Source organism: Lagopus muta, chromosome 5 (genome assembly GCF_023343835.1).
Source record: "Lagopus muta isolate bLagMut1 chromosome 5, bLagMut1 primary, whole genome shotgun sequence".
Taxonomy (NCBI): Eukaryota; Metazoa; Chordata; class Aves; order Galliformes; family Phasianidae; genus Lagopus; species Lagopus muta.
This window is the reverse complement of record NC_064437.1, coordinates 29194505-29219635: the sequence shown is the minus strand read 5'-3', so window position 1 is coordinate 29219635 and position 25131 is coordinate 29194505. Positions and strand designations below refer to the sequence as shown.

Genomic DNA, 25131 nt, shown 5'->3' with positions numbered 1-25131 from the left:
CAGTATGCTTAACTTTTGAAATGTGCATGGCATAATATTAATACTCATATGGAAGTAGTGCAATAGAATTTGAAATGTAGCTTCTCCAGACAAGTTAGTGGTAGGCTTTTATACATCCTATTTGTAAAGAACATGCAGTTCTGCATGTGAGAGAATTCTGTTTCATTGAGTAAGGAAGGATGTTTTCTAAAATAACAAAAAGAACTGCCTTCAAAAATGATCTTGTACATCACTGCCTTCACATTACTATTGACTTAACTTGTCTTCTTGCTTAGTTCCTCCTAAGATACATCGTGGTCATCAAATTGTGAAAGTCCAGGCTGGCCACAGGGTTGACATACCCTGCAGTGCCCAGGGGAGCCCTCCGCCAGCAATCACCTGGTTCAGGGGCACTAGTGCCGTGCCAGTAGACAGCGGGCAGCCCACTCACAGTCTGGATGGGGCTCTGAGCATCAGCAACATCCAGCTTTCCCATGCCGGGATCTACAGGTGCATCGCCACCAATGCAGCAGGCACTGACACCTCCGAGATAACAGTTCAAGTCCAAGGTATTGCTGCAGGACTGTAACCTTGCCTCCTGTTCTAAGTATAATTTTATGCAATGCAGTCAGGTTTATATTTTGGAGGTTGATGCCCCTTGCTGTTGAGAGTTACAGCATGTAAAGTCCATGTCTGTTTTAGATGTTATGGTCTGATGTTAATTAAGAAAAAATGGGAGCATGCAAACATGTGGAGAGTTAGCAGAAATAAGAAGCTTGATTTTTTTTTCTTCTAAATCTTTTAAGATATTTTTCAATTGCTTTTGCTGGATGTAATTAAAACCAGATCCCATTGTGGGAAACCTCCTTTTCAAATATTCTCTGTGTGTTCGTTCACCTCTCATTTTCATAGACTGTTTCTGAACATTAGAGCCCGGTGGCACAGCTTCAAATGGAATTGGAATTTTGCTTAAGCTTCATTATTCAATATATTATTAAAATGGTGATGAAGCAGCAGTGATTCATGTGCCAATTTAAACGTATAGTGTAACTCCTCACATGATCAGCTGACATTTGGCAATGCAGCATGATTGACTTAAGTAGCAAGTATTTCTTCTTCATAATAGTCTAAAGGCAGTGTTCTGATGCCTTTGGATTAGAGATGCTGAGAGCTGCTCATTGTGAATAGTCCCTCAGTCCACACACAAGTTTCAAATGAGATGCAAGAACAAAGAATGGAAGGAGCACTAAGATATGGTATGAGAAAAAAATTATTAGTATTTTTTTTAGCTTTATCTTATTTTTTTCAGAATGTGCAATAACATTGTCTCTGCCTTCAGAACAAATATAGTGTTGTTGTTTTTTTTTCCCAATTTCAGTCAAAAGTTTATTTGTATTGCTTTCTTCCTAAATATTCCTCTTGAAGTCAAGCCTGTGTTATACACTTCATCATTGTAGGGGGTGTGAATGGTGATGGTGTGAATAAGAGAGATTTAAAAATTATGAATTGCCAGACTGCATTCTTACGTTTGGAAGCAAGGGAGAAAAAAATTTTGAGCTGTCTAATTTTCTTTCAGAGCCTCCTACTATAGGTGATCTTGATCCTCCATACAATAATCCTCTTCAAGAAAGAGTGGCAAATCAACGTGTTGCATTCCCATGTCCAGTAAAAGGTATGTATCAGTATTACTTCTTTCAGTGACAAAAGTATACTTTTCTGTTGACCACCGATAATTTTACTTCTTGTTATTGTAAAAATGTAAAATATGCACAGTGTTTTCCATATGTACTTTATATGGAAAATTCAAACTAAATCACAGTTTAAACAAATAGATGAAGTACTTTAAAAAGTCGTTATTAGCTGACAAGGATATTAAGAGGTTTTTAGCGATAATCTTGTAACTGTAAATTTGAAGGCTTGTGACTCCCTCTGGATTGTTCTTGTCAGCAAGCAATGGTGATTGTTCAAATCCTTCTTATTCTGGGCTATTTGAACTGATTCTTGAAGTTTTGCATTATTCTTGTTAGGTATTCCAAAGCCTGTCATCAAATGGCTACATAATGGAAGAGAATTGACAGGCAGAGAACCAGGAATTTCAGTTCTGGAGGATGACATGCTGCTGATCATAGCTTCTGTTACACCATCTGATAATGGAGAATATATCTGTGTGGCAACCAATGAAGCTGGAAGTACAGAAAGAAAGTATAACCTGAAAGTTCATGGTAAATAATAAGCACAACTACTGGAGACGTATTTTGAAAGAGTTTATTCTGTTTCATTATTGGAAATTGCATGTCCCAAATCTTTCCATGGGCAGTTGAACCATGAAAACTAAACTGGGTTTCTATAATTCTGTTGCTCTTTATATATTATTTATTATTTCTGTTCACTGTAATTTTATAAATAAACAGTCTTTGTTTAACTTGAAGAGCTAGGTTTATCACATTAGTAGAGAGTTCTAGTAACTGTTGACAACTTTACCACAGGTAACAGGTGAAGACTTGTAGTGTAGATGTTAAAGTTTTGCATTTCAAATGGTAAGTATGAGAAAAGTTGTTTGTCAGAATGAGCATAAATAGAAGACACTCTTCCCTAATCCTAATTGCAAAATTGCATCTACAGATGACTGTGAGATATGTTTTAATATGGTACATTTTACTTCTTAGAAAGTACTTTTACTCCTATTCACTTCTCACAGTTTTGATGCCCAAACAGGATTACGTATTTACCCTTAGAAATGCAGGAACTCCATCACGTGCCAGCAAGGCTCATTGGCAGGATTTGAGTTTTTCTAATCCATCACACTGGACCTTTCTCTTTACTCTTATGGGTTTACAAGTGACAGGCAGGTATTCTTGGGGATGATGAGAGCAATGAAGAGGAAGGATTATTCTCTGGAATTTACTTCCTTTATATGCTAAGCAAATAACATGGCATTTTACAGATTAGTCTCTTAAAATGGTGATGGAGATTGTGTTTCAGTGGATTCCTTGAAATTCTGCTATAGAGCAAGAGAAGAGTCTTGTTCTTCGACAAGAGAAGAAAGAGCATTGCAAAATTGGTCCAGAGTCAAAGGGGAAATGGAAACATCCGGGATAAATGAAATAAAAAATGTCTGAAAAATGTAGATGATAGAGGTTCTTGACTTGGGGAAAAGATGAAGTGGGAAATCACTGAGTGAGAAGACTTAATATACATGTCTTTGAACTTTCTTATAGTTCCTCCTGAAATTAGAGATCAAGAAAAGGTGGCAAATACATCTGTAGTTGTTAATCATCCTGTAAGTCTCTTCTGTGAAGTATTTGGAAATCCATTCCCAGTCATCTCCTGGTATAAAGAAGATATGCAGGTATGCACAATTAATTTAATTGCTCTAACTGTAGCCTTTTCAGTTCCAGAATATTTTGTGTTGATTTTTCTTTTGAGTGCTTGATGGGAGATTTCATTAAAAGTAAATACATGTGTATATACCTTACATATATTTAAACTGTACCAAGAACATCCACAGAGAAATCCAGAGAAGTATGACTAATCCATTAATTTGTCTGTTCACAAGCAAACTTTTTCTAGATCTCCCTAGGAATTAGCCTTAGAAGTCTCACAGTAATGTGGATGCCAGAATACTTGCAGAGGGTAATGGTATTTTCTTCATTTTGTAGATGGAGAAATGAGAATTCTTGGAACTGATTTGAATTCCTAAGGGTTATCTTTGGGTCCTATGCTTCTACTTCTAGCTGATAAGTGATAGTTTATATGAGATCTCTTTTTGCACCTTTATATCTAACTGCTATTAATGAACAAAGAATTTATTTGGTTTTCTCACCCTCTACTGTATGTTATACATACAGTATTGTCATATTGGATAGATTGCAGAAGTTGAGACATGCTGTAATTGAAAAGGGAAATGTATTATTTTTAAACAGAAACTACCACTTTCTTATAAAGATCCATCTGTAATATCTGGCTAATGTAATTTGGATTACATAAGGCTCATGTCTTGGTTCTTTTAAGGTTGTGGAAAGCAATACTCTCCAGATTTTGCACAACGGAAAGATACTGAAGCTCCTTAAAGCTACTGTTGATGATGCTGGGCAATACTCATGCAAAGCCATAAATGTAGCAGGAAGTTCTGAGAAGCTCTTTAACCTAGATATACTGGGTTAGTTCTATTTTTGTTTGTTTACTTGTTTGTTAAACAGCAATATGAAAAATAGTTGGTATTTAAGAAAAGTTTCAACTTGTTCAATGGGTTATTACCCATTGAGAACCCATTACTCAATGGGTTCTTCCTCTGATTTCCCATTAAATATTGGCTGCTAAAGCACTCTTCATGATGAATTATGAATACTTAAAATTTGTCATTCTCATAGTGACACAGACAAAATGCAGTTTTTCATTGTGGATTTTGGTCTTTGGTACTTTATTTTATATTTTCAAGGTACAGTGCTCTAAGATAAAGGAGTTTACTGTTGTGCAGTTCAGCAACATGAGTGTGCTTGTCACAATAGAAGTGATGTTGTGAATGAGCAGGAGTAGTCTTGCAGTGAAAACCTAAGTTGTTTCGAGGGAACAGTAGTATCCACTGCAGCATTTCTTCCAGTCTCCAAGTTTAGCTTCCCTGTTTAAATACCACCTCTTCCTGTAACATTTGTCTTTTTAAAGTTCCTCCAAGTATAGTAGGTGCTGATACCACCAGTGAAATTGCAGTCATTCTCAACCAGGAAGTGAGTCTGGAATGCAGAGCGAAAGGCTTTCCTTTTCCTGGCATTCACTGGTTCAAAGACAGCAAGTAAGTATACTGTCATTTTTTCCACCTATGTCTAGGTTATTCCTCCCTTAGAACATAGAGGACAAAGGTGCACAGTAGCAACAAGCTCTGGTTTTAACTATATAATGTCAAATTATTGTCACTGGATAAAATTTGTGGTAGCATGACATGGCAAGTCCTTTAATCAAAAGTCAGCATCCTGCTTCTTTTTGTAAACTGTCCCATTTCTGACACTGGCGCTTGCAGGGTGTATTTACGATATTTGAAGCTAGGCAATATATGAGCCAAGACAGATGCAATCCTTTCTTTGGGCTTTATCTTGAAATACAGGTTTTGTTGTAATATGGGTGTTTTGTTAGCATGATTTTTAAATTAGTATTAACCCTCTTTTCTAGGTGGTGAATTGCATTGTATAGTTCTGTGTGTGTATATATATATATACGTATATATATAAATGTACACACACCCTAAAGGTTTAAGAACAGTTGTAGCCTGCATGTTGCAATTCTTCATCTCATCTTCCTGGAAAGCATGCAAAAAATATAATTCTTGGCAGCTTAAGTATTAGCAATAAATAGTTTTAAACAGCATTGGTATTTAATGGTTTAGCTAGTGTCTATATTGAACTCACAGATGTTCCAATATGACAAGAAGTTAATATGTTTATACTTTTGTCTAGTATATACAGATTTTTTGTTATCCGCAAAGGATTATCATGACCTAGTAATTAGAAAAAGGAACTGAGATCAGGAGTAGGACTCAGGCCCTGCTGCTGGCATTCTGGATGACCTGCGCAAAGTACCTTTGTGTTTGGTTTCTTCTGAAAACCAGGAATCAATATAGTTATAATAGTTTGTTGCTTTATTGTGATTCTTTGCATGGATGCTGTTTCTCTGGTTTAAATGATACTCTTTAATGCAATTACTGCCATTAAATGAACCCTTGTTGTAATTGTCAGTTTAAATTAATGCCAAAAGGATGGGGTCAGAGTGCTGTGTGGTGAAATAATCTCTATTTCAGGCCCCTGTTCTTGGGTGATCCCAATTTTGAGCTTCTGGAAAAAGGTCAAGTTCTCCATATAAAGTCTGCTCGAAGGGTTGACAAAGGTCATTACCAGTGCAGTGCCACTAACACTGCTGGCAAACAAATTAAGGAGGTCAAGCTGATCATCTATGGTAAGTTTATACAGTGATGATCCAAGAAAATCCTTCGGTTTTGTGCACAGGATTTTTAAATGAGCCTGAGATGCTCAGGGAAACATAAATTACTTAGGAATAAATTAAATTGAATGCAAAAATACAAAGTAGAGTGTAAAAAGAATCAGGTACAAGTAGCATTCCAGAAGATCTTCAGGTAGAGTGGTATGTCGTCTCTCTCAAGTTGGTGTAGTCTGTGGTCATTTAGAAGGAGAGAAGAAGCACTAGCATGGGATAACTATGTTAACATTCTCATTTTATGTAGTATAGAGTATAATTTTTGTGTTTTTACAAGCAGTTCAGTCTGAGCAAAATACCTGGGAAAAAGATCCATGCAATTAATTCCTGTGGTTAGTATTAAAGGAGATGAACAAGAAGAGTTGGGAAAAAAAGGAAGGGAAAGATTCATGGAAACAGGAATGTGCTTTTGAAATAAGACTTTAAAAGAGACAAGAGAAGGAGTTTTTCATTTGAAAGAAAAAGAACATGTGGCACCCCAAACAGTCCTGGTGCTAGCAGAAATGATGGGGGAAACATGCTGAAATCTATATATAGGATGAAACTGCTGGGCCCAGAGTGTGAATTTTGCATCCATGAACACTAAAGCTAATGAGTCCTCATTTGCTATAGTTTCGATTCTGAAGGATTTGTGTCTTCTGTTCTGACCACAGTGAATTTGTGATACATTATTTTTCTCATTTGGGACATTTTCGAAGCATGGAGCAATGACATGCACAGAAATGTTCCTGTATACCAGTCACAGTGGAGTCTTCTGGGAACAAAGAAAATGGTGTGAGAACTCTCTGGTTATCAGGGTCATTGATGTCATAAGATAAGGGGAATAAAAAACACTCAGATCCGCCTAGATGAGTAGACCTTACTTCAGATTCTTCAGAGAAGAGAGGTGAATTAATCTTGGCCAGACAAACAGAAGCCTACAAAGTGAGGAGCCTAGATGCTGTTTCTCACTAGTTCGTACTTTGCTTTACCTCTTTAGTTCTAGTTTTATCTCTGTGGATGAAAGCATTTTTGATGAAGAAATGCATTTGCCTTTGAACGGAATATGTTTCAGCATATGTTATAGATTTGCATATGTTTGTGCACAGAATAAGGAAAGTATTTCATCATGGTTTGATGACCAGCAAGATCCGTCTCATAAGTGTAGGTCTGACACATAGGTTCACTGACACATTTCTTTACATTTCTGTGCTGGCATTTTGAATGATCACTGTGGAAGTCAGCTAGAAAAAAACTGAGTACTGCTGCCTAGTGAATGAGGGAAATGACTGTGGGCCAAAAACTTCAAGCATAAAGCTGAGCTGTTAAGCTCATATTTAGTCTCAAAGTAAGTGACTTAATCTTTAGAAATTCTGAGTACCAAGCATTTCCCACTCCAGTCATAGAGGTTCTTGGATGTCTTCAGTATTTTAAATAGCAGGTTGTTGTTCCTCACTGGGAGGATGCAGCTCCCAAGACATTCAAGGTTTGCCCTTTACTCAGAGAGAGGGAATGGTCAGCACTGTGCCTAAATGCTTTGCTGGAGGCATGGAGGAGCAGCTGACTTAACTTGGCCTATATTGGAGCCTCGAACATTAATTGTTCTAGTGAGGCAGCAGTGCTTTCCAGTATCCCTTGGTGTGTTGCTTGTTGATTAAGTAAGTATAAGGTGTTCTCTGACATTAGATTCCATTGGTGTTTGTGTTGTGCTCTTTTCATCCTTCCAGCTCAGGGTGCTACAGAGAATTCTTCAGACATGGAAAAAAGCATCTCAAAAGCATCAGGAAAGATTGGAAGTCTAATTTACCTAAAATCCTTTAATTTTAGAGCATTTTAATGTTAAAATAATTTAGAACTGCACAGACTTGTATACTAAGGCTTTTATGCTATTGTTTTGTCTTTTGAAATAGTTCCTCCTAGTATTAAAGGAGGCAATATTACCACAGAGATATCAGCACTTCTTAACAATCTTATAAATTTGGATTGTGAAACCAAGGGAATCCCTGTTCCTACCATTACCTGGTACAAAGAAGGACGCCCCATTATTTCCAGCCCTCAAGCTCTATATGTGGACAAAGGGCAGTTCCTGCAAATACCTCATGCCCAAGTGTCAGATTCTGCAAAGTACACTTGCCACGTGTCCAATGCTGCTGGAGCTGCTGAAAAAATATATGAGGTGGATGTCTATGGTAAGTGAAAATAATCAAACTTGATTATTTGCCATGTTACAGGATGTGTATACTGAAAGCCTTCTGCCCTCCTAGTGTGATCAACCTTTGCAAACCTGTCAAGGTTGAACAGCAATCAGTGATTGCATTTAAAGGCTGGCCTGTGTCAGCATGACTGTGTAGAAGCTTTACACCCTGTGCAGTAGGTAACTCCTAAAAACCTCTCAACTTTAGAGACATCGACACCTTGTTTTAGTGAAGTGTGACAGATATTTCTTCTCCAGGCATCCTTTCTCTTTCTCATATGTGCATGCTGAACAGTGTTTAGGTGAAATAACCTCTGTGGTCAGGATCCCAAATGTACTTTTTTGAAACTTTCAAATTTGGTTTTTCCATCTTGAAACCTTGCATATCCTCTTTTGTACAAATGGTTTTTATTGAACTACAGGGCTTGGTTTGCCCTGGCAGCAAATTCTCACATGTATGTATGTGACATAATGGTGTGTACCACAAAAGTGGGTGGAGAGGAACTAGCCCATTTGCTCTTAATACATTTTCTGGCTGCAGAATTAATCACTTGCAATACATTTTTTCCTTTCTACAGTTCCTCCAGTAATAGAGGGTGATGCCGAAACAGCACAGAGCAGGCAGGTGGTTGCTGGCAATTCACTGACTTTAGAATGTAAAGCTGCTGGCAACCCTTCTCCACTCCTTACCTGGTTAAAGGATGGTGTGCCTGTGAAAGCAAGTAACAACCTCCGCATTGTGTCTGGTGGGAAGAAGCTGGAGATCCTCAGTGCTGTTGAGGCTGATCAGGGCCAGTATTTGTGTGTGGCCACAAGTATAGCTGGAGAACAAGAAATCAAGTATGGAGTTGAAATCCTAGGTATGTGAGCAAAACAACTACTGCTATATCAGATTTGCAATAAAGCAAATGCTTTTGTCTTTGTTGGTAGAATTATATAAAAGATCAGTTAGTCAAGCTGTTTATTTGTTAAAGCTGGGCACCACGTTTTTCTTTCCAGAATTACAAAATAGCTTCAACCCATTACCGTGATCTGAATCACAGCAGTCCCCTCTGACTCTCTAGGTAAATGGAGCCTTCAGAAAGGCTTGATTTTTTTCCTCTCAAAACACTATTAGGCTTTGCAGCACCTTCTGGAGGAATGCTGCCATGCTGTTGAATGCACATGTAGAGTGTCCATTCTCATGTCTGTCTTACTGATCTTTCTGGCCGGTGAAGGAGCCAGGAGAAGACATGTGGCAGTGCTTCCTCCCCTGCTCACTCACTCCTGCAGAGAGTGTGGAGAGGGGCCTTTGCTTTCTCTGTTTGCTACAGAGGGTCTTGAAAGGTTCCCCACCCCAACACAGCCTTTCACAAGGGATCTCAGACTGAATCTGGGGAAGAAAAAAAAGAATAATTTAAAAAAGAGAGAGATAAGAAGCATTTGAACTCAGAAAACGTCATTGTCTACCTGTTTTGTTTCAAAAAGGAACAATGATTCCTAATGAATTCCAAATCTATCTGTGTCTCTTGGTGAGATGGATATAATTTTTTTTTTTTAACACTACTACTTCTAATAGACTTTTGTTACATTACTGATGCTTAAATATTTTTGCTGATGGCTTCATCTCTCCTGCAGTCCCGCCATTTGTGGAAGGTGGGGATGAGTTCTTGGACTACACTGTGGTTCTCCATAGCCCATTGGAGTTGGATTGTTCAGCAACAGGGACACCTTCACCAACAATCACGTAAGGGGATTGGTATGGCAATAAAACAAAAAATCTGCCATTTGATTGGAGGATCTTGAAAGTAGTCCATGTTAATTTAGTGATAGCTATTGTCTGGAGAACAGACTCTCGTCTCCAGTGAAGTGGCAGGTATCCACATGGCACAGTGTTATGATTTCACTGCAATTTGTTTTGTTCAGTAGATTGTGCCAGAAGATATGTTCTGGGAATTCGGATGGATAACAAGTGCTGACCAAATCCTTCTTCCCTTGCTAATGCAGCTCTGTATTTGTCATCTGCCATTATTGCCTTTGCTTTGGAGACTTCTGTCTGCCTCTTTTGATGATGTTTACTATTTACACTAGCTTTCACCTTTTCTGATGACTTCTTTAGTGCCTGTTCGCATATGTTCCCTTCTCCTGGTGAGCAATTATAGTCCATAGGCATTCAGAAGCAAAATGTTACCTGACATCTCCAGATCTTCATAGAGAAAACAGAGTTTCTGACATGTTCTGTGTAATATAAATGTGTGTGTATTAGGACTGTTGTTTATCTTACTCCAATAGAGATCTGAGATTATGCTTTCTTTTTGGTAGGTGGTTAAAAGATGGCCAGCCAATTGAAGAGGGAACTGGACGTAAGATCTTGTTAAATGGACAAAAATTTCTCATCTCTCGAGCTCAAGTATCAGACACAGGCCATTATAAATGCGTGGCTGTGAATATGGCAGGAAAACATGAAAGGGAATTTGTTGTTAATGTGCATGGTAAGTTACTCAAGGGGAAAAAGGGGACTGGCTTTATTGTGTATTGCTGGCAAGAAGATACTGAAATTTTAAGTAAATATTTTTAGCATTAGTGGATTGAAAAATAAGAGAGAAGAGTAGATGAAATAGAAGTAGAGCTATTCTTACTGGTGTCATAGTCCCTCTATATGTGTAAATATATATGTCCAAATGATATTTCATTTTTGTTTCTTGCAGTTCCTCCAACTATTAAATCAGCTGCCACTTCTGAGAGAGCTGTTGTGCTATACAAAGCTGTGACACTTCAGTGCATAGCCAATGGCATTCCTAGCCCTTCTATAACTTGGCTGAAAGATGGTCAACCAGTAAACACAGCCAGGGGAAATACTAGAGTAAGCAATACTCTTCTGTGGAATCCAAAGTGTGAAACATAGTTATAAGTTAAATGTGTTAATGCATTTTTTTTTTTCCTTTTGCTTCCCTCATGCTGTGATACAAAGATGTTAAAGATTCATCCTGGAAAGCAATGGGCTTTTTACCTGAATAGATGGTACATCATATTGAGTAATAATGTTCAGCAGACTGAATCTCATTAGATACCTCCATACCAGAGGAGGTATGAGTCCATGACTGTAGATTCAGCATCTGGCTCCTTTCATTTGTGTTATAGCGTTCAAGGTATGGCCATTTGTCAGCTGGGAGGTAGTGTTGCCCACTTGTCATTGTGAGGCAGGATTAGTTGAGTTTTTCTATAAGCACTGCCATTGAAGCACCTGCCTGTACATTCCCTTCCATTGTGAGATTCTGACTTTCAGTGAACAGCCCTTCCCAGTGCTTGCATGCCCTATGGGATCAAGCATCTGTGGTGACTTTGATTCAAGGTGGAGCAGTTTTTGTCATCTTGCTAGAGCTTGCAGCCCCCCCTTCACCATGCTTGTCTGTCCCTCTGCCATCTAGGTCTCCTCACAGCTGTAAGGCTAGCAATCCAGATATCCTGGCAGTACTGAGATCTTCGAACTACCACGACACCTGTTGCATGACTTTTGGCCCTGGATGAGAGGAAAGATGAGACCAGCTGTATTCATTGTACATTTCTAGTGTGCCTTTATGCTTAGCGACTCTATCTGGAATTACTGTCTAATGTGGTTCCCCACTCTCTGTTTTGGTACAGCTGGAGTCTTCAGGCCATGTTCTGCAAGTTGTTGAGGCCATGCTCGAAGATGCTGGCAGATATACTTGTGTGGCAACAAATGCTGCAGGAGAAGCCCAACAGCATATTCAGCTTCATGTGCACGGTAATGATATTTCTGCCTTTAGTTAGAAGCTGAAAATAGTGATTTTAAGGCAGCTTTTTTTATATCTGTGTCCCTTTCTCTTTTGAGCTTGTTGGCATTTTTTTTTACCTCTGCACATCCATCTTTCAGTTTTCGTTCTTTGTCCCACTGCAGAAAGCAGTGCAGAAACACACCTGCTTTTCCTGGGATTTTGCCAGTGTAGTCTGACTCCACAGATGAAGTTCCTAGAGAAATTTCTCCGTTATCCAGTAGTTACTGAAAGCTTTGGCAATTCATTGCCCTAAGTTTCTCAGAGAGCAAAATGCTTTGTGATTGGAATTTTTTCCAACTGAACAGCTGAAATAATGAAAACCTATGCTTTTGCCTTTTTAAAGAACCACCCAGCCTGGAGGATGCAGGAAGAATGCTAAATGAAACAGTGGTTGTGAATAATCCAATCCATCTTGAATGCAGAGCATCGGGGAACCCTGTGCCAGGTATTCACATGCATCTTTCAGGATTTCAAGAATGTCTGATAACGGGTTGTGACTTTTCTACACCTTTTGAAAATAATGGATATTTATTAGCATGAAGTTAATTTTGTGGTATTTAAACTAGCTATAAACTATTAAACATTATTTATGATAGAGAGTGTCAGTATATTGAGTGATGTGAAATAAGAATCGGAAATTCAGTGATTTCTTCTGTTTCTAATTAAACAAATGAAAAACACATGGATAATCTACACCCCTATGCATACAGCAATGTCTTGTCTGTAGGCAATGATACTGTTAGAGTTTTATGAAATCAGCTGTAAACCAGCTTTAAACACATCTTTTCCCCATCAGGTCAATATTTTATGGGATAGGGCAGACTTGAACAATACCTTCAGTATTGAGTGTGCCCATCAAATGGGGACGTATCTAGGACCTTGCCTAAAGTCTCTTGACAACCATAGGATTCTCTCTATTTGATTCAGGCCGCTGGCATGTGTAAATGCAAATGTTTTCTCTGTGTGTACCATGGTTTCTGTGGCTTTCCCGAATAACAGAGATTATACTAATGATTTTCTGGGTTCTCATGATATTCTAAACTTTGAAAACCAAGCTGCTTGCATCTGTTTGTTCTCATCTAGCTAAAGAGTGAAGTGATACCAGTAAAGCGTTAATTTGCACCAGTGCTCTCTTGAAGAAGAGTACCATCTTTTGCCGAGATGCAAAACTGTCCTCATTTTTGTTGATTTTTTTTTTCTGTTAAAAAAAAAAAAGTCATTTTGTTTTGGAATAATATCAGTTTTCCAGTTTTCATTTCCCATTTTTCAGCCTTTGAGATGAAGTCTGCTTGCATTTTGTGTCTGAACTTCTCAGGTCTTTCAGTTTAACATAGCAGTACTTCAGGGTAAAAGGTGAAAAATGATTTCTATTGTGTATTTGAGTATTTTTCAACCTTGGTATTAGATGACTAGACATCATCAAAACAGATACTTTATGTTACACTTTCTTAACTGCAGAACATTATTTCATAAGCATGTGGTGTGCATGGTAGCTTCAAATTCACTATTTGCATTGGTAGCTTCATGCATTGGTAGCTACATGCATTGGTAGCTTCAAATTCACTATTTAATCCTGTAGGCATAGTCACTATTTTGCACAGATGTTACTGATTTTCTCATTTCCTGGCTACGTTTTACTGTTATTAATTCTAATGAATACATATTGTTTTTTAAATGTTGGTTTTATGTCTCTTGCAATTCACAGGGAAAATCTGAAGTATATTTGGACCTGTTTATCAGGGTGAATACTTCTGGCAATTTTTCCATTTAATTTTACAGCTATCACCTGGTACAAAGACAGTCGTCCACTCACCAGTGCTGCAAGTGTCACTTTTCTGAACAAGGGTCAGGTTCTGGAGATTGAGGGTGCTCAGGTCTCTGACACTGGTGTTTACAAGTGTGTGGCTGTCAACACTGCAGGCACAGCCGAGTTGTCCTACAGTCTTCAGGTTCATGGTAAGTATTAAAAACTTGTGAGAAACTGCTACCTGCACATTTGTTCTTTTAAATCTGCTTAGAAGTCTTCCTGTCATTCGTCATCTTGGAAGAGATATTGCAGGGCTCAAGGAAACACATTCACTTTTTGTTGTTGTTTGTTGTTTTTTTCCCTTAGTGGTATTAGGATACATGTTTTTAGTATTAGGAAGATATCATAAGGGAATTTGATTTTTAGGGAGAATGAGCAGAGACACCAGATTTGTAGAAAAGATATTTATATTATCATTTAAACGGTTCAGAAAGACTTGAAATAGCTCTGTTTCACTGTAGATGACTTCAAAGTCTGCAACAGATAAAGAAAGAACACAAGTCAAATGTTCTTCCATAATGCAAGAATCTTAAAGAAAAATGTACTTAAAGAAAAATCTTAAAGAGGTGAAGTCGAAGTGTAGGTGTTTGCAGAAATGAGACACCTGATCAAAAGCCAAATTGGAACTCTTCCACTCATTTCAAGTGGATTTTGGATCCTAATCCAAACTCCTGTATCTGATGCATGCATATGCATGTAACTGGTTTTCAGAGGGAATTTTCAACACAGAACTGCAGCCCAAATGTGGCACAGTGTTCCTGACTGATATGCATGCTTAGTCAGTAGTTCCTATTAATGTTAATTAACAAATGTGGAGTTGGGCCATACATTTCTGTTAGATTAATGACTATCATGGGAGAGAATGAGGGCTCAAGGCATGGTCAAGGGTAATTAACCTCACCCAGTGATGAATTCACAGGAAATATTTAGAGCCAAGGTATGTTCCTGTCTCCCTTTTAAACATAGCTCTACAAAATGTACTAGGCCTTACACTGAAAGTAATTGTTTTTATATATCCCATTAAGATTATTTTTATCATCAGACAGGCAGATATTATACATACTGAACTGGTAAGTGTATGTTCTGCAAGTTTATTCAGTTTATCATGTAAACATCTCTAATTAATCTCCACCAGTGTTAATGCCTTTCATAATGTCTAAATGGAATGTTATAAAAGTCTGAGGGAATATTTTCAGATATGATGTTCTGGTTGTGGGTGTCACAGCTGTTTTCTGGGCTGCAGACTCAATCCTACTTACCTTGCTCACAGTAGTTTCATTGAAGTTATCAGACTGCTTATGTAAGTAAGAGCAGCATTTGGCACAGAGCAAACAAATGGCAGTAGTGCTAGCATTAGAAATCTTCCCAAAAGTATAGTGCCTTGCAGGAAGAGAAGCAAAAAAACTAAGCATCCCATTTAATTTCACTGTGATATATCTGAACTCTTACATAGCTGCTCCAGCTTTATTTTCTTTTTTCAGTCCCACCATCAATCTCTGACAGCAGTGACACGGTGACAGCAGTGGTCAATAATCTGGTGCGACTGGAGTGTGAAGCCAGAGGCATCCCTGCACCCATCCTGACATGGCTAAAAGATGGCAGTCCTGTTTCCAGCTTTAGCAATGGTCTTCAGGTATTGGATTCATATCCTGCCATCTGTGTAATTTCCTGCTTTAGCATGAGCCTTTAAAGCCTGTGCAATTTAATGATACAGAAAAAATTGGAGGTTTTGGTGTAAGAGTATAAGGCTTTTTGCTCCGGGATATTGTTGCAAGCTTACAGTAATTATTGTGCAAAATGTGCTCATTATGGGTATATTGAAAGAAGTTGGTCTTTTCAACTGATGTCATACTGAGTAAAAGTTTCCATAAGCAAGTTTCTCACTGACTGGCAAGAAGACTAAACTTTTCTACACTGAAGAGATTCTTGGAGTTTAAGATTGCATAATATCTCATTACAAAAAATAACAGCTTGGGGAAAAACAAGTCCCTGATGTAAGGAGAAGGTTATGAATCAAAATAATATGACATTGCTGCTTATGATGTGACAGATGAGAGGTGAAATTTGTGTAAGTATGTGGATTACTTTGGGCGCAGACAGAAAATGTGACAATGTTTGAAACTAGTGAGAGGGGAATGTCCTTATCTATCAGAGACTTCTAAGTTCCAGAGTTTCCTATGATTTGCGTAAAGCCAGACTTTTGCTTTTTCAAGTCTTGATGAAGAAGAACAATGGAGTGCAGGAAAGAGTGTAGGTAAAATATAGATGGTGGAAATCAGTGGCAAAACAACCATTTTGTTTTGGAAGAAAATCTAATCATTCTCATGTTTCTGCTTTACATCGAAGCATGTGTACTAAATATGTTGTGTTTCTTTTGCAGGTTCTGTCTGGGGGCCGAGTCCTGGTGTTGACTAGTGCTCAGTTAAGTGACACGGGAAAATATACCTGTGTTGCAGTGAGTGCTGCAGGAGAGAGCCAAAGAGATACAGATCTCAGAGTTTATGGTGAGATTTTCTAACAAATTTTCTGACAATGAATGAGGAAAACTGTTCATGGGGCTTTAGTGGTCCGGATGTTTAGTAACATTGAAGCAAAGCTGTTCCAAGCCATAATGAAAGCCAAAGAGGTCAGGATGTGTGTTTGTGTGTACATGTATGTAAGTAAAAAACAAAGATAATAATATATATATGCACACAGACGTATTGAAGTACATATGCTATGTTTATTGTTGAAGAAATGTAGCTGCAACAACGAATTTGTAAGTTGTGTACACAAAGGCTCGTTCATAAATGATAGGAGAAAATGTGTATTTGTCTTTGCGTGAGTTACACATTGATCCCTTTTACAAAAGCTGTTATGGGGGTGAGAGCTCAGTGGTCTTTAATGAACATTAATGAGTTAATGTGAATTTGCCACATCTCTCTGAAATCTTTCCATTTTCAAGCCCTTGCTTGGAAGTCACCATTTGCCAAAATTGCGGTGTCTTTTTTAGTGCTAATTGTGACTCTATACTGAGCCCAGTGAGACAACTTTGTCTCTTCTGAGAAGCAGGATATCACTTTAGCTATTGTATATTGTTTTGCCAGTTTTTGAAATTGTGTCAAGCAGTTAATTCTATATTCTTTTTAACATGTAAATTTATCTGTCTTCCTTATTTTTTGTAGCTTGTTTGGCTTCCTCCTGATTTCTAGCAGCTTGTATAAGATGGTTTTTTATATTTTGTTCTTAGAGATCACTAGTGATGTACAGATATCAAAGAGCATAAATATGCTTTCAGGTGGAAAGCCATGGAGTTTAGCTGTAGCAAGTTTAAAGTTTCCCTGGACAGTTGAATGTTCTGTACACCAGTGAAATGAGGGTGAACAGTGATCTGCCATTTTAGAAATCTTACAGTACTTCATGTGGAGAGAAGGTTTTGGAATTGAAGAACCCTTGATGTTTTGTTTTTGCTTTCAGATTAGTTGGGAGAAAAATGTTTTTGCTCTGCCAATCTCTAAGTGTATGACAACTGTAAGCAGAACTCTGGAAATGTTACAAGTTAGAAGATTGCATGTTTTCTTAGACTAATAGAGGCAGTTGTTTAGGTTATTTGCTTTCATGTTTGGCTTTCAGATTAATCTTGTAAAGGCACTGTGGTTAGGATACTTACTTGTGACTTGAGTCATGGCTACTCAAGTTTGTAATCTGCAATCTTGTATCTGCAAGAGGCAGTTGAGAAAGTCGGGATTCTGGCACAGCAAACTCAGGTTTAAATTGGGATATAACATTTTGTATCTACAACAAGGAATATCAAGGTACCTTTTGGAGTTTGAGGACAACTGTAATTGTACACATAAGTGCAAAAATAGTATGGATCTACTTACTGTTCCTTTGGTTTTGGAATTTCTGTCCCTTTTAGCTAGAAGAAATGAAAAGAGACAGTTAAAAGTTGTGTATGTAAAGTTACTGTTGTAATTTTACTGTTATTGAGCTTCTGCAGGGCAATCTTGAGTGAAGTTGTTACAGAAAGTAATTTCTCTGTTAGGACTTACCCTGGTAGGAATAGTCTACTTAAGAAGTCCCAGGAGGAAAATAATTTGGAATGCAGTTGGATCTGAGGTGGTTGGAAATATGAAATGCACTAAGCTAGTCTAAGAGTTGGAACAACCTGGCTTAAAATATATTTACCATGAGCATATATTTACCACGAGCATGTAGTTACCATGAGCATAATTAGATTAATTTTAAACCTTATTTCTTCAGAAACAAATGATCTAGTGTCTGTCTTTCCACATTTCATGAACTCAGTTTCCTTTTACATGCATTTCAGTTCATTTAGCTGGGGGAAAATGTAGTTGGTGGAAAAGTTTTGGAAATAGATTTACTTTCTGCAGTAGTGGATCAGATTCCAATGTTCAGTTCCATAATACTCAAAGAATCTGGGCCTTTGTGAGTTCTACAAAGAAAGATAAACAGGTTTGTTTTCAGTTACTTTATTTCTTATCCACAGAGATCAGAATTTTCCCTAAATTATTTCCAAACTGTGAAATCAGCTGCTTTGACGAATGCTTCCTGTGCAAGAAAAACAAAGCTTTATTGTTAGTGTTATTTTTCAGGACATCTTGAGAACTGTATTGATGGTCTGCTGAGTACAACTTTGGGATTTTCTGTAATCTCCTTTGTGCTAATTAATTCAATATCTTTTTGTTTGAAGTGAAGCCAAGAGTATTTCTCATGAATTGTCCCACTGCTTCCCTTCTTACTCATATGTTTTGGGCAACCAGACATGCATTTTCTGAACTAATAGACTTCTAAGCTAGAAAAATAGGGAAATGCAGCAATAAAAGCTTTTCTATTTGGCCTTGGTCAACATTTTGTTGGGTGAAGTGAACAGTCTTGGTACTCAAAAAGTATTAAAAAGCTCACTGAATATATGTTATAAGATGAAGTAATTTCTTGCTTTTTGATTTTGATTTTGCATGTATTTAATTGCAGACCTAAAGTTGCCTTGATGTTAAGTTTGTAGTGAGTATGCCTTCTGGTTTTAAATTGAAAGAAACAAAGGTGAATCCCTATCAAATGCTTTAAGGATTTAAGAACATGTCTTCCATTAGGAGTACTAACAAGAGTTGCCCTCTGGATCATGCTTGAGCACCCCAGTAAAAGTATTTTTGCTCTCCAGTTTGCTGTTGTTAACTAAATGAGATAAACTAAGTTTATGATGAGGGTTCCCGAGTTCTGTTTCAAAAGGGAATTTCCAGTAGAGAACTGATGGTAAGCTGCAGCGGTGCAGTGTGATGGCATGCTGCACAAATCTCACCATTTTCCAAGGCTGTTTGTGTCTTGGCTGAAATTACTTTAAAACTCATGAAGTGTATTAACAACTCAAAGCTGCTTTGGCAGTCTGAAAATCTCATCTGACTGTGATCCAGCCTGCTCTTACTAAAGGACACTGAGCTCAGCTGTGAATAACGATATAAAGTCATGGACAACAAGAAGTTCTCAGTCATTAATCTTTTAATGTCATCTTCTCAGTGTAATGTTTCCTCCTTAATTTGGGGAGTTCTTTTCAACATCAGCTGCAAACACTTTCCCAATAAAAAATTGCTCACTTGCTGATTTTCAAAGTTTAGTACTCAATTGTTTCTCAATTGCTTTGTTTTCAGAAAAACAGCTGAAGTTAAAAATGGGGAAAAAGTATGCACTGATTTTATTATTTTTTTTTAATACCAGCAAGAACAGCTAATAGGCTGCAATTTAAACGTGCCCAGAAGCATTTTTGTCTTCTACATAGACTGTTTCTCCTCCAAAACCTGATTTTTCTCTCCTGCAATTTGGAAATGTGTGATAATGAGGCTCTTGCTGCAGCTGTTGTACAAACTTAAATAGAATGCTCAGTGCCAACAATGGCAGTAATTAGCTAGAAACACCACAGAATGGACAATAATGTGACGGCAAATCACGTCTTACTGTGATTCATTCATTAACCTATTTACTTGGCTGGAACCATCTAAATTCTCGTTGTATCTTTTGTATTTGGCAATGTCTGGACAAAATTCTTCTTAAAGTCAGAGTTCTTAAAGCCAAGTACACATGCTGGCACTGTCTGAAACAGTTTATGACGTTTTAGGCCAAGCTTGATTGTCTTGTGAATCTTTACACTCATTAACTCTTCTGTCCTTTTATCAGGGACATATATTTCTCCAATCTTTAGTAATAGTGAATTTCCCTTCTGAATGTATTTTGAGTATTTTTCTCCTAGCCCTGGCTTATCTATGCAACTTCTCTGTGACTGATCTTTTACTACTACTTATGTTGTGTAGAGAATATTCTGTAGAGAACACAATTTCTGGTGCTTATTGAGATCTAAAGGAGACATAAGTTGGATGTCAAAAAGGTAGTAACTGCCATATTATTTCTGTTAGACAAAGACTTGTTAACTCTACAGTATGTCTTGCTATGGGAAGTCTGCAATACCCAAAGGCCTCTTTTTCTGATATATTGCTGTAGTTCCACCAAACATCATGGGAGAGGAACAAAATGTCTCTGTGCTCATCAGCCAGGCAATGGAGCTGCTCTGTCAGAGCAATGCTGTTCCCCTGCCTATGCTGACGTGGCTCAAAGATGGGCAACCCTTGCTGAAGAAACCAGGTCTTAGCATTTCTGAAGATGGAAGTGTGCTGAAGGTAAGCTGGGTCAGGATGCATCAGGAACTTCCTTGGGAGTGTACCCATCAGGAGGGTGCTGGGTGTGCCTTGGAACCTGAATAGCATTAATGGGGCAGCGGAGCAGTGCATGAAGACTGCGAGACAACAGGCATTTAAATGTTTACTTACAGATTTTGCAAGAGTTGTACTGTTACTAATATTAGGGAGACAGGTATAAGCATAAAAATTAAAACCTGAGCAGCTTCACCCTGTAACCTTCCTATATAACAGTGTAAGAAAAAATCCAGGTTTTCCTTTTCTTCCTAGATTGAAGAAGCTCAAGTACAGGACACTGGCCGTTACACTTGCGAAGCGACAAATGTTGCTGGGAAAACTAAAAAGAACTATAACGTCAATATCTGGGGTAAGGTTTGTTAAGCTTATTTCAGGAATGGGAATGGGGTTCAGAGTGAAGTTATGATGTGAGACACTGAAATCCTCTGTGGTTCATAAACTCGTAAATGCTGAGGTTCAAGCAGGGTGACTTTTTCTTATTTTCTTGAGTTCAACAATTTCAAGAAGGTGTACATATTCTCCAAATTTCTTTGATTTGGTTCTAAATTAATACCAGGTACTTTGTAGGCTTTTTTCAGTTTGGGTTTCCGTGCATGATAGTAGTTCAGAGCTCTAACTGGCTTTGTGTCTGGCTCCTGTTTATGCACTCTAATGTCATTTAGAGTAACTTTCTTAAAGTTTTTTGTTCAAATTTTAAAATACTGAAGCATGGAAATTCAGGTTAAAAAAAACCAACCTGTTTTTCCTAGCTTTGTGTGCTCTACAAAGTTACCGGCACTAAATTGTAGTAATAGCATTAGTAAAATGTTTCTATGGTTAGATGATATATGTGGCACAGTGTTTCTTTGAGACGTTGATTTTTGGGTAGCTTTTCCTGCCATATTGCTTTCTCCCTATATACCAATTGAAATACTTTGAATTCACAAAACTACAATTAGATAAAAGGGTTTTTAATGATTAAACAAAAATGTTTATTACAGAATAATGTCATTATGTATTTAAAAGAAACATTGATGTTTAAATTTGGGAATGGATATTTCCGTACCATATGAGACCATGAGCTATTCCCACGTTAAGCACACACAATTGCAGAATTGTAGGGGTTGAAAGGGACCTCTAGAGATCAAGTCCAACCCCGGCAAAAGCAGTTTCCATGCTGTAGGTTGCACAGTTAGGCGCCCAGACAGTTCTTGAATATCTCCATAGAAAAAGACTCCACACCTTCACTGGGCAGTGCTCTGTCACTCTGACAGTGAAGAAATTCTTCCTTGCATTACTATGGAATCCCTGTGTTCCAGTTTCTGCTCGTTGTCAGTTGTTCTACTGTTGCTTTCCACTGAAAAGAGTCTGCTCCCATTGACTTGACTCTTGCACTTTAGATGTTTATAAACACTGACGAGAACCCCTCTCAGCCTTTTCTTCTCCAGACTGAAGAGTCCCAGGTCTCTCAGCCTTTTTTCATGAAGGAGATGCATCAGATTCCTCATCATCTTTGTGGCCCTCCACTGGACTCATTGGTGATCCCTGTCTTTCTTGAACTGGGGAGCCCAGAACTGAACACAGTAGTCTAAATGTGGTCTCACCAGAGCAGAGCAGAGGGGGAGGATCACCTCTCTCAACCTGCTAGCCACACTTTTCTTAATGCACTGTAGCACTGGCCTACTTGGCCATCAGAGCACACTGCTGGTTCCTGGCCAGCCTGTTGTCCAGCAGGATTCCCAGGTCCTTCTCTGCAGAGCTCCTCTCCAGTGGGTCAGCCCCCAGCCTGTACTGATATATGCTGTTATTCCTCTCTGGGTGCAGGACACTGCACTTGCACTTGCTGAACCTTATCAGGTTACTTTCTGCCCAGCTCTCCTGCCTGTCCAGGTCTTGTTGAATGCAGCATATATGTCCCTTCACCATGCATGTCATCATCATCTGTGATCTCTTCCTTCCCCAGATTTCTAGGATTTGCACTGTTGCAAAAGACCTTTAATGCAGGAGGAATAAGGATTGTTCTTTTGTTCAGTGAGACCATTTCAGGAGAGTTTGGAGAGAAGGGATAACTACTTGCTTGTTAACAGCTTTGATGGACTAAGCTTAATAGAAAGCAAAAGTTGCCTGTGAAAGTTATCTGTGGATAACTGTTTAGAATTGTAGTCTTTGTTTACACTCAGAGACTGAAAGTCTTGCCTGCCATATTTTCCAGTTTTAGATCAAGGAAATGTGTCCATCTGAGGACTGGTGAGATCCTGAGGTCTAACTCTGGTTTCAGAAACTAGAAGAATCAGCCCACATGTTAAATTTCAGTACATAAAAGGGATAGTAAAGAAAGAAGGGAACAGAATCTTTAGCAGGGTCTGTGGTGAAAGGACAAGGGGAAATGGTTTCAGACTAGAAGAGAAGAGATTTAGGTTTGATATAAGGGAAAAGTCTTTTTTAGTAAGGATGGTGGGGCACTGGCACAGGTTGCCCAGAGATGTGGTGGAAGCTCAGTGCCTGGAGACTTTCAAGGCCAGGCTGGACTAGGCTCTGAGCACCTGATTGAGCTGTAGATGTCCCTGTCTGTTGCAAGGGATTTGGACTGAATGACTTTTAAAGGTCTCTTCCAACTCTAAGGATTCTATGATTCTATAAAGTGTAAGCTGTGACACCTAAGAGAGTGGCACTAAACTTCTGACTGGAAGCAGAACAAATGAAAGATTGAAGCCAGTCCAGTCCAGTAAGGCTCCTTGCAGCCATTCATTCTGAAGCCAATACATCTGCTTGCTGCTAAACATGTCTGAAGTGTCAGAAAGAGAAGCTGCCTGCTATTGTGTGCATTTTAAATATGCTGGATTAGTTACTCACTCCATTTTCAGCCTACATTCTCATCTGCTTTTTTTGGTCTCTTTTCAAGTATTACCTACGTTATTTTCATCTAAAGAAAATAATTTCCCCATTTCAAGAAGGCAGCTATCCCTTCCCTACTGATTGCTCCAAGGTTCTTTAAAACTCTGAGAATCACCTTGAAAACAGTAGTCCCTTTTGTCTGCAGTTGGCTTACAGGCACAGAGCTGTTAACAAAGTTGGCACTCTGCTGTAGTGGGGCAGCTGAAGGGATGGGGTCCTTCATGTTGCTGCAGGAGAAATGTGAGGGAAAAACTATGTCTAAATTTTGAAAGTTATTTAAAGCCAGCCAGAAATAGATCCTGTTCCTGCACTAGAGCTTGGGTAGGAATGATCGATGTAGTTATTGTTAAATATATTATTCCCTGGCCGGGGTCTGGTTTGCATTGCAAACCAGAGAAAGCAACCCTTGTAATTCCTCCAGAGTATAATGGGACACTGTCATGGTTGTATGTTTTTTGTTTTTGTTTTTGTTTTTGTTTTGTTTTTGGGTTTCAGTATTCCACATCAAAACATCATGTAGTGTACGGGGCATTAAAGTGTCACTGCCCCAATCCCAAGTACCTATCCCTGTACATTACAGAAGTCACGGGATCTGGCCCTTCCGGGTGGGGGGGGCGCTCTCTTGCTGCCTTGCAGTGGGTGCTGGAGGGTGCTTTCCTAGCCGTTCCAAGCTTTTCAGGTTTGAATCGGTCCCAGGAACTCTCTCTCTTTCATCTTGTCTGATTTATTAATCTCAATTGCAATTAAATTGTATCTATTGTGTTATCTTGTATTCTGGTATTATAGTAAAATAAGTTTTCCTCCATAGATTGTTGCCACTGTTCTTTTCCTCCCTTCCTTCCTTCCCATTTTTGTGGGACTGGGGTGAGGGGGGGAGGGCAGAGGCCTGTCGCCCCTGTCACGGACATAGATTGATCTGGTCAACTCCGTGACAGACACATTTGCATGAAGATCAGTTTGGTTATACTGTTCTCTGATACCATTTGGTTTCAAATGATATTTGGCATTTCTTTTTAGTTCCACCAAGTATTTATGGTTCAGATGACATCTCTCAGCTGATAGTAATCGAAGGGAACCTGATAAGCTTGACATGTGAATCTACAGGCATTCCACCACCTAGTCTTACCTGGACAAAGAGTGGTGAGTGACCATCTGCTGTCTTTTGTAATAAAGAAAATATAATAATTTTGATTTGCCAGTTCTTCTTTATCCTGTAAATATTTTCATTTTTTACTCTGGTATTGAGTAGAAAACTACTGCGGTAGACTCTGCCATGCTCTCTAATCACCTCAGCTTGGCTTAGGTGCCATTATTCCTAAAGTTGTGCAAGGAGGGCGCAGTGCAAAGATTTCTTGGCTGACTTAAAACTGGACAGTTCATATGCACTGATGAAGCACTCTCTCAGTACACTCAGGTACTGTATAGTGCAATGAGAAAGCATCAAGTCTGACTTATGTATCCCAGCAGGCCTGGCTGTGAGTCACAGTGCAGTACTGAGGGGTAGAGCTGAACTTGTGATCTGCTGTGTAACGTAAACTTATCCTCAAAATCTCTCTTGAAATTTGCAGCTGTGGCACACTGCCAAGTGATGAAAATGCAGTCAGTGTGGTAGTTGCTTTGAGGGTTTACTGAACCTTTCTCTCATCTCATCTTAATATCTAAGAGTAGTTTGCACACCTTTTTGCTGTAGGGTTAGAACAAATCATTGACAAAGTGTTTTTACAAAGCAGTAGAAAATAATAGGCATTTTTGGCACCTTTTTTTAAGCATGGACGCTACTGGAGACAGAGTATTAGATAAAATAAGGTGTTGAATTCTTCCAGCACGGTAATTTTTTTG

General features: G+C 38.6%; 1 protein-coding gene across 6 annotated transcripts in view; it reads left to right on the top strand.

Moving 5' to 3' along the window:
• Window positions 1-25131, top strand: part of HMCN1 (hemicentin 1) — a 183195-nt gene that overhangs the window by 88932 nt on the left and 69132 nt on the right. For all 6 annotated transcript variants that reach the window (XM_048945083.1, XM_048945082.1, XM_048945081.1 and 3 more), the window contains exons 24-43: window positions 276-548; window positions 1556-1651; window positions 2007-2201; window positions 3198-3328; window positions 3991-4138; window positions 4642-4768; window positions 5768-5922; window positions 7851-8129; window positions 8713-8994; window positions 9752-9860; window positions 10436-10605; window positions 10822-10976; window positions 11756-11879; window positions 12254-12355; window positions 13690-13866; window positions 15199-15350; window positions 16098-16221; window positions 20207-20382; window positions 20671-20767; window positions 24310-24432. In XM_048945083.1, the coding sequence (XP_048801040.1) occupies window positions 276-548; window positions 1556-1651; window positions 2007-2201; window positions 3198-3328; window positions 3991-4138; window positions 4642-4768; window positions 5768-5922; window positions 7851-8129; window positions 8713-8994; window positions 9752-9860; window positions 10436-10605; window positions 10822-10976; window positions 11756-11879; window positions 12254-12355; window positions 13690-13866; window positions 15199-15350; window positions 16098-16221; window positions 20207-20382; window positions 20671-20767; window positions 24310-24432 (3195 nt within the window). The remainder of the gene's footprint in view (window positions 1-275; window positions 549-1555; window positions 1652-2006; window positions 2202-3197; window positions 3329-3990; window positions 4139-4641; window positions 4769-5767; window positions 5923-7850; window positions 8130-8712; window positions 8995-9751; window positions 9861-10435; window positions 10606-10821; window positions 10977-11755; window positions 11880-12253; window positions 12356-13689; window positions 13867-15198; window positions 15351-16097; window positions 16222-20206; window positions 20383-20670; window positions 20768-24309; window positions 24433-25131) is intronic.